At 66.1% G+C, this 13,250-nt stretch overlaps 1 protein-coding gene across 1 annotated transcript; it reads right to left on the reverse strand.

Moving 5' to 3' along the window:
• Positions 1-68: 68 nt before the first annotated feature.
• LOC148591406 (myotonin-protein kinase-like) lies at positions 69-12,151 on the reverse strand (the record flags this gene model as incomplete). Its single annotated transcript, XM_088537635.1, has 10 exons — positions 12,095-12,151; positions 9,686-9,777; positions 8,679-8,762; positions 7,294-7,389; positions 6,248-6,396; positions 5,385-5,478; positions 2,042-2,242; positions 212-312; positions 138-162; positions 69-87 (listed from the first exon to the last, which is right to left on the reverse strand). Coding segments are annotated over exons 3-10 (754 nt in total), but the record flags the coding sequence as incomplete, so codon positions are not given.
• Positions 12,152-13,250: the final 1,099 nt, after the last annotated feature.

Below are 13,250 nucleotides of genomic sequence, written 5' to 3' on the forward strand. Positions count from 1 at the left end.
GGTGCTCCTGCGGGGGAATGAGGGGAAACGGGGGGATTGGGAGGGATCCCCGGTACCGGCACCGGTACCGGGCAGCTCCAGGTGCTCCTGCGGGGGAAATGGGGGGGAATGAGGGGATTGGGGGGGATCCCCGGTACCGGCACCGGGCAGCTCCAGGTGCTCCTGCAGGGGAATGAGGGGAAACGGGGGGATTGGGAGGGATTCCCGGTACCGGCGCCGGTACCGGGCAGCTCCAGGTGCTCCTGCGGGGGAATGAGGGGATTGGGAGGGATCCCCGGTACCGGCGCCGGTACCGGGCAGCTCCAGGTGCTCCTGCGGGGGAAATGGGGGGGAATGAGGGGATTGGGGGGATCCCCGGTACCGGCACCGGGCAGCTCCAGGTGCTCCTGCAGGGGAATGAGGGGAAACGGGGGGATTGGGAGGGATTCCCGGTACCGGCGCCGGTACCGGGCAGCTCCGGGTGCTCCTGCGGGAAACGAGGGGACTGGGAGGGCCTGGGGGCTTTGGGGTCCTGGGGAAGGGGGACAAGGGGACACTGGGGGACTGGAGTAACCGGGGGGCTCTGGGGGCACGGGGGTGACCGGGGACACGGGGGAGGGGGACTGGGGACACGGGAGAGGGCAATCCCGGTGCTTCCCGGTGCTTCCCAGTGTCTCCCATTCCCCTTCCAGCGCTTCCCAGTGTCTCCCAGTCCCCTCCATTCCCCTCCCAGCACTTCCCAGTGCCTCCCAGCTCCCTCTATTCCCCTCCCAGCGCTTCCCAGTGCTTCCCAGTCCCCTCCAATCCCCCCCTGGTGCTTCCCAGCACTTCCCAGTGTCTCCCATTCCCCTCCATTCCCCTCCCGGCGCTTCCCAGAGCTTCCCAGTGCTTTCCAGTCCCCTCCAATCCCCCCCTGGTGCTTCCCAGCACTTCCCAGTGTCTCCCATTCCCCTCCCAGTGCTCCCTGGTGCCTCCCAGTGTCTCCCATTCCCCTCCATTCCCCTCCTGGTGCTTCCAGTGCCTCCCAGTCCCCTCCCGGTGCTTCCCAGTGCCTCCCATTCCCCTCCAACCCCCTCCCAGCGCTTCCAGTGTCTCCCATTCCCCTCCATTCTCCTCCCAGTGCTTCCCAGCTCCTCCAATCCCCTCCCGGTGCTTCCCAGTGCCTCCCATTCCCCACCATTCCCCTCCCAGCACTTCCTGGTGCTTCCCAGTGTCTCCCATTCCCCTCCCAGGACTTCCTGGCACTTCCCACTGCCTCTCATTCCCCTCCATTCCCCTCCCAGCCCTTCCCAGTGCTTCCCATTCCCCTCCATTCCCCTCCCGGCGCTTCCAGAGCTTCCCAGTGCTTTCCAGTCCCCTCCAATCCCCTCCTGATGCTTCCCAGCACTTCCCAGTGTCTCCCATTCCCCTCCCAGTGCTCCCTGGTGCCTCCCAGTGTCTCCCATTCCCCTCCATTCCCCTCCTGGTGCTTCCAGTGCCTCCCATTCCCCTCCAATCCCCTCCCAGCGCTTCCCAGTGTCTCCCATTCCCCTCCATTCTCCTCCCAGTGCTTCCCAGTGCTTCCCAGCTCCCTCCAATCCCCTCCCGGTGCTTCCCAGTGCCTCCCATTCCCCACCATTCCCCTCCCAGAACTTCCTGGTGCTTCCCAGTGTCTCCCATTCCCCTCCCAGGACTTCCTGGCACTTCCCACTGCCTCTCATTCCCCTCCATTCCCCTCCCAGCCCTTCCAGTGCTTCCCATTCCCCTCCATTCCCCTCCCGGCGCTTCCCAGTGCTTCCCATTCCCCTCCATTCCCCTCCCGGCGCTTCCCAGTGCTTCCCATTCCCCTCCATTCCCCTCCCGGCGCTTCCCAGTGCTTTCCAGTCCCCTCCAATCCCCTCCTGGTGCTTCCAGCACTTCCCAGTGTCTCCCATTCCCCTCCCAGTGCTTCCTGGTGCCTCCCAGTGTCTCCCATTCCCCTCCCAGTGCTTCCTGGTGCCTCCCAGTGTCTCCCATTCCCCTCCATTCCCCTCCTGGTGCTTCCCAGAGCTTCCCATTCCCCTCCGGCGCTTCCAGCGCCCACCTCGAAGTGCAGGATCTTGGCGTAGGTCTCGAGCAGGGAGTCGGCGAAGAAGGGCGGCCGCCCGAAGAACATCTCGTAGGCCAGGACGCCCAGCGCCCACCAGTCGCACTCGGGCCCGTAGGAGCGCGCCGGGTCCTCCACGGCCAGCAGGATCTCGGGGGACAGGTAATCCGGGGTGCCCACGGCCACGGACGAGCGCACCTGGGCGGGCACCGCGCCGGGGCCTCAGCACGGCCGGGAGGGGATGGACACCCCTGCTCCGGCACCCTTGGGTGCTCATGGGACCCTCCATGGGTGCTCATGGGGCAAAGGGACCCTCCATGGGTACCCATGGCCAAGGGAACCTCAATGGGTTCCAGCCACCCCATAAGGGGATGTTCTACTGGCCATAACCTGCCCCTGCACCCTTGGGTACTTGTCCTGTTGGGTGCCCATGGCCAAGGGAACCTCAATGGGTGCCCATGGGCCAAGGGAACCTCCATGGGTGCTCATGGGGCAAGGGAACCTCAATGGGTTCCAGCCACCCCATGAGGGGATTCTCTACTGGCCATAACCTGCCCCTGAACCCTTGGGTGTTTGTCCTGTTGGGTGCCCATGGGGCAAGGGAACCTCCATGGGTGCTCATGGGGCAAGGGAACCTCCATGGGTGCCCATGGCCAAGGGAACCTCAATGGGTTCCAGCCACCCCATAACGGGATTCTCTGCTGGCTCGTAGTAGGGTTGTGCTCAGCCCAGCACCCTTGGGTGCTTGTCCTGTTGGGTGCCCATGGGCCAAGGGAACCTCAATGGGTGCCCATGGGGCAAGGGAACCTCCATGGGTGCCACCTGCTCATCCCCTGCCCCAGCACCCTTGGGTGCCCATGGGGCAAGGGACCCTCCATGGGTGCTCGTGGGGCAAGGGACCTGCCATGGGTGCCCGTGGCCAAGGGAACCTCCATGGGTGCCCATGGGCCAAGGGAAGCTCAATGGGTGCTCATGGGCCAAGGGAACCTCCATGGGTGCCCATGGGCCAAGGGAACCTCCATGGGTGCCCATGGCCAAGGGAACCTCAATGGGTGCCCATGGCCAAGAGAACCTCAATGGGTGCTCATGGGCCAAGGGAACCTCCATGGGTGCCCATGGGCCAAGGGAACCTCCATGGGTTCCAGCCACCCCATAAGGGGATTCTCTACTGGCTCGTAGTAGGGTTGTGCTCAGCCCCAGCACCCTTGGGTGCTTATCCTGTTGGGTGCCCATGGCCAAGGGAACTTCATTGGGTGCCCATGGGCCAAGGGAACCTCCATGGGTGCCCATGGGCCAAGGGAACTTCAATGGGTGCCCATGGCCACGGGAACCTCAATGGGTGCCCATGGCCAAGGGAACCTCCATGGATGCCATGGGCCAAGGGAACCTCAATGGGTGCCAGGGGTTCAGTCACCCAATAAGTGGATTCTCTGCTGGCTCGTAGCGGGGTTGTGCTCAGTCCCAGCACCATTGGGTGCCCATGGGCCAAGCGAACCTCCATGGGTGCCTACAGGCCCAAGGGAACCTCAATGGGTGCCCATGGGCCAAGGGAACCTCAATGGGTTCCAGCCACCCCATAAAGGGCTTCTCTGCTGGCTCGTAGTGGGGTTGTGCTTGACCACCCTCCCCCTTCCCCAGCACCCTTGGGTGCCCATGGGCCAAGTAAAGCTTGCTGGGTACCAGGGGCTCAGCAAGAGGATTCTCTGCTGGCCATGCCCTGCCCCAGCACCCTTGGGTGCTCATAGGCCAAAGAAACCTCAATGGGTGCCAGCCACCCATTAAGGGGATTCTCTGCTGGCTCGTAGCGGGGTTGGGCTCACCCCCAGCACCCTTGGGTGCCCATGGGGCAAGGGACCCTCCATGGGTGCCCATGGGCCAAGGGAACCTCCATGGGTGGCCGTGGCCAAGGGGCCCTCCATGGGTGCCCATGGGCCAAGGGAACCTCCAGGGTGGCCGTGGCCAAGGGAACCTCCATGGGTGCCCATGGGCCAAGGGAACCTCCATGGGTTCCAGCCACCCCATAAGGGGATTCTCTGCTGGCTCGTAGCAGGGTTGTGCTCAGCCCCAGCACCCTTGGGTGCTTGTCCTGGTGGGTGCCCATGGGCCAGGTGAACCTCAGTGGGTGCCAGGGCTTCAGTCACCCCATAAGGGGATTCTCTGCTGGCTCGTAGTGTGGTTGTGCTTAGTCATTCCCCCATCTCAGCACCCTTGGGTGCCTATGGGCCTAGAGAACCTCAGTGGGTCCCAGCCACCCATAAGGGGATGCTCTGCTGGCCATAACCTGCCCCTGCACCCTTGGGTGCCCATGGGCCAAGGGAACCTCCATGGGTTCCAGCCACCCCTAAGGGGATTCTCTGCTGGCTTGCAGTAGGGTTGTGCTCAGCCCCAGCACCCTTAGGTGCTTGTCCTGTTGGGTGCCCATGGCCAAGGGAACCTCAATGGGTGCCCATGGGGCAAGGGAACCTCCATGGATGCCCATGGCCAAGAGAACCTCAATGGGTGCCCATGGCCAAGAGAACCTCAATGGGTGCCCATGGCCAAAGAGAACCTCAATGGGTGCTCATGGGGCAAGGGAACCTCAATGGGTGTTCATGGGCCAAGGGAACCTCCATGGGTGCCCATGGGCAAGGGAACCTCAATGGGTTCCAGCCACCCCATAATGGGATTCTCTGCTGGCTCGTAGTAGGGTTGTGCTCAGCCCCAGCACCCTTGGGTGCTTGTCCTGTTGGGTGTCCATGGGCCAAGGGAACCTCCATGGGTTCCAGCCACCCCATAAGGGGATTCTCTGCTGGCTCGTAGCAGGGTTGTGCTCAGCCCCAGCACCCTTGGGTGCTTGTCCTGTTGGGTGCCCATGGCCAGGTGAACCTCAATGGTGCCAGGGCTTCAGTCACCCCATAAGGGGATTCTCTGCTGGCTCGTAGTGTGGTTGTGCTTAGTCATTCCCCCATCTCAGAACCCTTGGGTGCCTATGGGCCAAGAGAACCTCAATGGGTTCCAGCCACCCTGTAAGGGGATTCTCTGCTGTCTCATAGCGGGGTTGTGCTTGGCCTCCCCCCGCCCCACCCCAGCACCCTTGGGTGCTTGTCCTGTTGGTGCCCATGGGCAAGGGCATCTTAATGGGTTCCAGCCATTCCATAAGGGGATTCTCTGCTGTCTCGTAGCGGGGTTGTGCTCGGCCTCCCCCCGCCCCAGCACCCTTGGGTGCTTGTCCTGTTGGGTGCCCATGGGCAAGGGCATCTCAATGGGTTCCAGCCACCCCCATAAGTGGATTCTCTGCTGTCTTGTAGTGGGGTTGTGCTCGGCCTCCCCCCACCCCGCCCCAGCACCCTTGGGTGCTCACGGTGCCGTCTGCGCCCAGCTTGAGGCAGGAGCCGAAGTCCCCCAGGCGGATGTGGCCCGCGCGGTCCAGGAGGATGTTGTCGGGTTTGATGTCCCTGCGGGAGCCATTGGGTGCTGCTGGCCCTTGTCCCTGTGCCACCCAGTGCCACTTGTCCCCTTGTCCCCATGACCCTGGTGTTCCCTGCTCCCCACCCCAGTGTTTCCAGTGTCCCCAATCCCAGTTTGTGACGTCCCCAAGTGTCACCCACTCCAGTGTCCCCAATGTCCCTTGTGCCTCTCCCATGCCCTTCTCCATGTCCTTGTGTCCGCCCACATCCTGTGTCCCCTTCCACGTCCATTGTGTCCCCTCCTGCCCCTATATCCCCCATGTCCATCAAGACCCCATGTCCATCATGACCCGATGTCCATCATGTCCCCTATGTCCCTCCACATCCATGTCCCCCATGTCCCTCTTCTCCCCATGTCTGTGTCCCTCACGTCCATTGTGTCCCCATGTCCCCATCACGTCCCTCCCATATCCATCATGTCCCCCATGTCCCTCTTCTCCCCATGTCTGTGTCCCTCACGTCCATTGTGTCCCCACATCCCCATCATGTCCCTCCCATAACCATCATGTCCCCCATGTCCCTCTTCTCCCCATGTCTGTGTCCCTCACGTCCATTGTGTCCCCATGTCCCCATCATGTCCCTCCCATATCCATCACGTCCCCCATGTCCCTCTTCTCCCCATGTCTATCATGTCCCTCACGTCCATTGTGTCCCCATGTCCCCATCACGTCCCTCCCATATCCATCATGTCCCCCATGTCCATCATAACCTCCCATCTCCATGTCCATGGTGTCCCCCGCGTGTCCCCATTTGTCACCTGTGCACGTAGCCCAGGCGGTGGATGGAGTCGATGGCCATGATGAGCTCGGCCAGGTAGAAACGGGCCATGTCGAGGGGCAGCCGGTCCCCAAATTTGCTGAGCAGGGTGAGCAGGTCACCTCCCACGTAGTACTCCATGACCAGGTACTGCGGGGACACGGGGACATGGCCACGGCTTGCGGGGACACGGGGACGTGGCCATGGCCTGGGGACATGGCCATGGTGAAGGGACATGGCCATGGGGGACCCCCATTCGTGGGACCATCCCTGGACACCTGGGACCATCCATGGACACTTGGGTCACCCTTGGGCACTAGGTCACCCTTGGGACCCCATTCCTGGGACCATCCCTGGACACCTGGGACCATCCCTGGACACTTGGGTCACCTGGTGACACTTGGGACCCCTTCCTGGGACCCATGACGTGGTGGCAGGGGACATGGCCATGGTATGAGAACACGGGGGACATGACCATGTTGTGGTGGCAGAGGACAGGAGGGACATGGTCATGGCTTGAGGACACAGGTGACACAACCATAGAGTGGTGGCAGAGGACACGAAGGACACGTTCTTGGCATGGGGACATGACCATGGAGTGGTGGCAGAGGACATGAAGGACATGTCCTTCACATGGAGACACAGGGGACACGACCATGGAGTGGTGACAGAGGACACGAAGGACATGGCCATGGCTTGAGGACACAGGGGACAAGACCATAGAGTAGTGGCAGATGACACAAAGGACACGTCCTTCACATGGGGACACAGGGGACACGACCATGGAGTGGTGGCAGAGGACATGAAGGACACATCCTTAGCATGGGACACAGGGGACATGACCATAGAGTGGTGGCAGAGGACACAAAGGACATGGCCATGGCTTGAGGACACAAGAGACAAGACCATGGAGTGGTGGCAGAGGCCACATTGGGACACGGCCATGGCTAAGGGCGCTCTGGGGACACCCAGGGGTGCCCGGGGTCCTCCGGAGCGCCCAGGGGGACGCGGGCAGCGCGGTGGCACCCATGGGTGCTGGGCGCTCACCAAGAAGTGCTCGTCCTGGAAGGCGAAGTGGAGCTGGGTGATCCAGCGCTTGTCCCCGTTCACCAGCACGTCCCGCTCCTCCCGGAAGCAGGACACCTGCAGGGGACACACACGGTGGCACCGGGGGTGGCACCGGCCACCTGGGGTCGGCACCGGCCGCCCAGATTTCTCTGGGTCCCCCTTGGGCACCCGGGTCAGCTAAGGTCACCCGGGTTGTCACCTAACACCCAGAGCAGCACCCGGGTCATGCCAGGACATCTGGGACACCTGGGACGTCACCAGGGCCCTGGGTCATCCATGGGCAGCCAAGGACACCCAGATCATCCTTGGACACCAGGTGACACTGGGGACCCCATTCATGGGACCATCCCTGGACACCTGGGACCATCCCTGGACACCTGGGTCACCCTTGGGCACAAGGTGACCCTTGGGAACCCATTCCTGGGACCATCCCTGGACACTTGGGTCATCCCTGGACACTTGGGTCACCCTTGGGCACTGGGTCACCCTTGGGCTCCCTTCCTGGGACCATCCCTGGACACCTGGGACCATCTGTGGACACTTGGGTCATCCTTGGGCACCAGGTCACCCTTGGGACCCGCCCCTGATTCCTGGGACCATCCCTGGACACTTGGGACCATCCCTGGACACTTGGGTCACCCTGGGGACCCCCATTCCTGGGACCATCCCTGGACACTTGGGACCATCCCTGGACACTTGGGTCACCCTTGGGCACCAGGTCACCCTTGGGACCCCATTCCTGAGACCATCCCTGGACACTTGGGACCATCCCTGGACACTTGGGTCACCCTTGGGCACCAGGTCACCCTTGGGACCCCCCATTCGTGGGACCATCCCTGGCCACTTGGTTCACCCTTGGGCACCAGGTGACACTTGGGACCCCCCATTCATGGGACCATCCCTGGCCACTTGGGTCACCCTTGGGCACCAAGTGACCCTGGGGGCCCCATTCCTGGGACCATCCCTGGACACCTGGGACCATCCCTGGACAGTTGGGTCACCCTTGGGCACCAGGTCACCCTTGGGACCCGCCCCCCCCATTCCTGGGACCATCCCTGGACACTTGGGACCATCCCTTGACACTTGGGTCACCCTGGGGACCCCATTCCTGGGACCATCCCTGGACGCTTGGGTCACCCTTGGGCACCAAGTGACCCTGGGGACCCCATTCCTGGGACCATCCCTGGACACTTGGGTCACCCTTGGGCACCAGGTCACCCTTGGCCCCCCTTTGCCGGGTACTGGGGTCACCCCGAGCCCCCCTCATCCAGCCCAGGGCTCCCTCGCTGGGTTGGGGGCTGCCTTGGGGGGGGTCCCCCGCGCCATGTCCCCACCGTGTCCCCATGTCCCCATCGTGTCCCCACCTCTCCGCGCCGCAGCATGTCCCACTTGTTCATGATCTTCATGGCGTAGACGTGTCCCGACTCCTTCATCCGCACCACGGCCACCTGCGCCATGGAGGGGGGGGACAGGGGGGGTCAGCAGCACCCTGACCCCCCCCCCTCAGTCTCCCCCCATCCCAAGGACCTCTATGTCCCCCCCCACCTATGGGATCCCCCCCCACCTATGGGACCCCCCACACCTATGGGATCCCCCCCCACCTATTGGACTCCCTCAATGGGACCCCCCTCCCCACCTATGGAACCGCCCCCCCAACCTATGGGACCCCCCCCCCATGGGACCCCCCCCCCAATGGGACCCCCTTCCACCCCTATGGAACCCCCCCCCAATCTATGGGACCCCCACACACACCTATGGGACCCCCCCCCACCTATGGGACCCCCCCTACCTATGGGAGCCCCCCAATGGGACCCACTCCCCACCTATGAGACCCCCCCACACACCTATGGGACCCCCCCCCACCTATGGGAGCCTCCCAATGGGACCCCCCACCTACGGGACCCCCCCCACCTATGGGACCCTCCTAATGGGACCCCCCCCTCCCCACCTATGGGACCCTCCTCAACCTATGGGACTCCCCCTCCCAACCCGAGGACACTCCTACCCCAAAGACACCCCCACCTATGGGACCCCCTCCAATCTATGGGACCCCCCCCCCCACCTATGGGACCCCCTCCAACCTATGGGACTCCCCCCCCACCTCTGGGCCCCCCCATGGGACCCCCTCCCCACCTATGGGACCCCCCCACCTCTGGACCCCCCCATGGGACCCCCTCCCCACATCTCCCCTCCCCCGCTGAATGCCCCCCCACCCCAATTTCAGGATCTCCCCCATTCCGGGGTACCCCCCCCCCACCCCCCCTCCCAGGCATCTCCCAGACATTATAGTGGTTTTTGGGGGGGTCATAGCCCCCCCAAATGCCCCCCCCCCAATTTCACCCCCCCCACCCCGTTCCGGGGCCCCCCTCACCTCGCTGAACGCCCCCCGGCCGATCACCTTGAGGATCTCGAAGTCGCTGCGTTGCAGCTGCAGCTCCCGCACGCGGGCGGCCACCGGCTCCACTGCAAGGGATGGGGGGGACAATTTTATTTTTTGGGGGGGGGGGGGTCCCCTGAGCCTTGGGGAGGGGTAGGTTGACGTGTATAGACCGCCCCCCCTCCCCAAATTGGGTTAAAACTGGGGCGTTCCTGGTGCACAACCCTTATATTAGACACTAGAGAATCTCATGTAGTTGTTGGGGTGCAAATGGGATGGGGGGGGGTCTCCTAGGGGTCCCCGGCTCATCATAGGGTGGTTCCTATTGCCCCCCCCCGCCCAAAGTGGGGCAAAATCCTGCCCCCCCCACCCCAGGCATTTGGGGGGGGCAATAAGAGGGTCGGGGGGGCAGTGTGAAGGTATCTAAGGAAAATCGGGGGAATTTGGGGAATTTTTTTTGGGGGGGGGATATGAGGGTGCCCCTGGGGACGTCAAAGGGGGGGGAATGTGGTTTGGGGAGGGGCCTGGAACTTGGGGGGGGGTAATTTGAAGGGGGGTTAATTGGGGGGGTGGGGGGGGGGGCTTCCGATTGGGGGGGCGGTCCCGGGGTTCGGGGGGGGAGTTACCGGGGGGGGGGGGGTTCCCTAGGGTGGGGAGGGGTCAGCTGGGGTGGGGGGGGGGGGGCGCATTCCGGGGGGGGGAGGGGGTCCTGGAAGCAGCTGTTTTCCCGGGGGGGGGAGGGGGGTCCAGAAACAGCTGTTTTGGGGGGGGGGTCTGGAAGCAGCTGTTTTCCGGGGGGGGGCGGGGGAGGCTCTGGAAGCAGCTGTTTTTGCTGGGGGGGGGGGGGTCCCGAAGCAGCTGTTTTCCCGGGGAGGGGGGGAGTCCAGAAGCAGCTGTTTTCCGGGGGGGGAGGGGGGGGGGAGTCCAGCTGTTTTCGGGGGGGTCCCGAAGCAGCTGTTTTTCCCGGGGGGGGGGGCTCTGGCACCCAGCCCGTGCCGGGGGGGGGCCGGCCGAGCACCCAAGGCCTTTTATGGCCCTGCGCGCGGCGCGGGCGCCCGCGGGGGGGGGCACCCGTGCCAGCCTGCCCAGAAAAGGAGCGGCGCCAGCGGGGGCTGCCCCCGCCCCCCCCCGGGGGCCCAGGCGTCCGGGACGACTCTCTTCTATCGGGGGGGGGGGGGGCACCATAACCCCCCCCAAACCCCCCGGGTTGGGGCCGGTGCCAACCCCCCCCCCTCCCCACAAAGTGTCCTCGGACGCCTGGGCCCTTTCCCAGGCCTGCCCCCCACTCCCCAATTAGCGCCCCCCTCCCCCGACCTTGGGGTGCTGCCAAGGCCCTTAATGAGGTTTCAGCGGCGCTAATGAGGAGAGACGGCTCCCCCCCCCCCCGCCCGCCCCCCCGCATTCCTCCCTCCCCCCCCGGGAAAGGGCCCAGGCGTCCGGACCCCCCCCCCCCCCCCCCACAACCGGAGCCACAAGGGGCAGCTGAGGCCGGGCCAACTCGTTGCATGAGCCGGGGGGGGGGGGGAACGCTTGGGTTGGGGGGGGGCACGAGGCCCCTCCCCGGAGCTGGGGACATCCCCGACCCCCCCCCGTCCCCCCCCGCCCCGAGGGGCCCAGGCGTCCGGCGCTCACGTGCCCCCCGCCTCGGCCAGAAAGGGGCCCAGGCGTCCGGGCCAGGAAGTCCGGCAGGTGCCGGGCCCAACGGCTCCCCAGGCGGGACAAGAACCGATACCGGAGCCACCCCGACCCCGGACTATCCCCCCAGTACCGGCCCCCGATCCGTATCGGCCCCCGCCCCGGTACCGGACCCGCTTGTCACCGGGCGCCCCCGGTACCGAACTCCCCAGACTGGGACCCTTCCCGGGCCGGACCCTTTTGACATTGGGACCGTCCCGTGCTGGTACCGAACCCCTCAGAACTCCCCTGTTACTTGCCCCCCACGCTGGTACCGGACCCCGCCTTCCCCGCCGCTACTGGATCTCCCCACCCGGTACCGGAGCCCCTTTGTCACCGGATCCCCGCCGGTACCGAACTCCTCTGCCCAGGACCCTTCCTGTAGGGACCTCTTGGACACGGGACCCCTCTCCCCCGGTACCGAACCACCGACTCCGTCTGTCATCGGCCCCTCCAGTACCGGCTCCCCCCAGCCCGGTACCAGACCCCTCCCCTTGTCACCGGGGCCTCCCGGTACCGAACCCCCGCCCAGCCCAGAACCCTCCCCATAGCGACTCCTTTGACTCGGGACCCTCCGGTACCGAACCCCCATTGCCCCCGCTCCCGCCGCCGACAACGGAGCCCCCCGGTACTTGTGCCCCGGCTCTGATACCGAATCCGCTCCGGTACCGAACCACCCCCGGTCCCGGCCTCCGAAGCCCCCCCTTCCCAACACCCGCCCCGTCTCACCCCAGCGCAGAAAGTCGCGGACGTGGCGCTCGCTGCTGTCGCCGCTGTCGCCGCCGGTGCCGGGGGGGTTCCCGGCCGGGACGGGGGGTCCCGGTCCCGGTGCCGGTCCCGGTGCCGCCCGGCGCGGCCGCAGCCCCGCGCTGAGCCCCAGCAGCAGGTCGAGCAGCGGCTCGAGGCCGAGCTCGCCCCGCTCCAGCGCCAGCGCCCGCAGCCGCGCCCGCCGCCCCGGCGGCGCCGCCATCGCATGGCCCGGCCCGGGGCCCGGCGCCGGTACCGCCGGTGCTGCCCCCCCCCGGCCCGGTCCGGCCCGGCCCGGCCCGGCCGCTGCTGCTGCTGCTGCTGCTGCCGCCCCCGACCCGGCCCCGCGGCCGCTGCGACCGCCCCGCGACGCTGTCCCCGCCGCCCGCCCCCGGGCCGGGCCGGGCCGGGACAGAACCCGCCCGCCGGAACGGGCCGAAACGGGACAGAACCCGCCCGTGGGGACGGGCCGGAGCGGGACGGAACCTGCCCACAGGGACGGGCCGGAGCGCGACAGAACCCGCCTGCAGGGCCGAGCCGGGCCGGGACAGAGGACCCGCCTGCTGGGACGGGCCGGAGCGGGCCAGAACCCGCCCGTGGGGACGGGCCGGGTCGGGCCGGGACAGAACCCGCCCGCCGGGACGGGCCGGAGCGGGACAAGGAGCCCGCCCGCCGGGACGGAAGCCGGCGCCCAGAACCGAGTGCCCCGTGCCCGGAACCGGGCCGGGACCCGGCGCCCAGAACCGAGTGCCCCGTGCCCGGAACCGGGCCGGGACCCGGCGCCCAGAACCGGGCGTCCCGTGCCCGGAACCCGGCCGGGACCCGGCGCCCAGAACCGGGCGTCCCGTGCCCGGAACCTGCCCGGGATCTGGTGCTCAGAACCGGGTGCCCCGTGACTGGAACCCGCTCAGAGGGACGGGACCCGGGACCCAGGACCCGCCTGTTGGGACAGGCACCTGCCTGCACCCAACACCCGGAACCTGCCTGCAGGGACAGGCACCCAACACCCAGAACCTGCCCGTGGCGACAGGCACCCAGCACCCAACACCCAACACCCGGAACCTGCCCCTGGGGACAGGCACCCAACACCCGGCACCCAACACCCAACACCTGGAACCTGCCTGCGGGGACAGGCACC

The sequence above is a fragment of the Tinamus guttatus genome, unplaced genomic scaffold, assembly GCF_059628265.1.
Source record: "Tinamus guttatus ecotype Peru unplaced genomic scaffold, ASM5962826v1 Tinamus_guttatus_pri_ptg000827l, whole genome shotgun sequence".
Lineage (NCBI taxonomy): Eukaryota > Metazoa > Chordata > Aves > Tinamiformes > Tinamidae > Tinamus > Tinamus guttatus.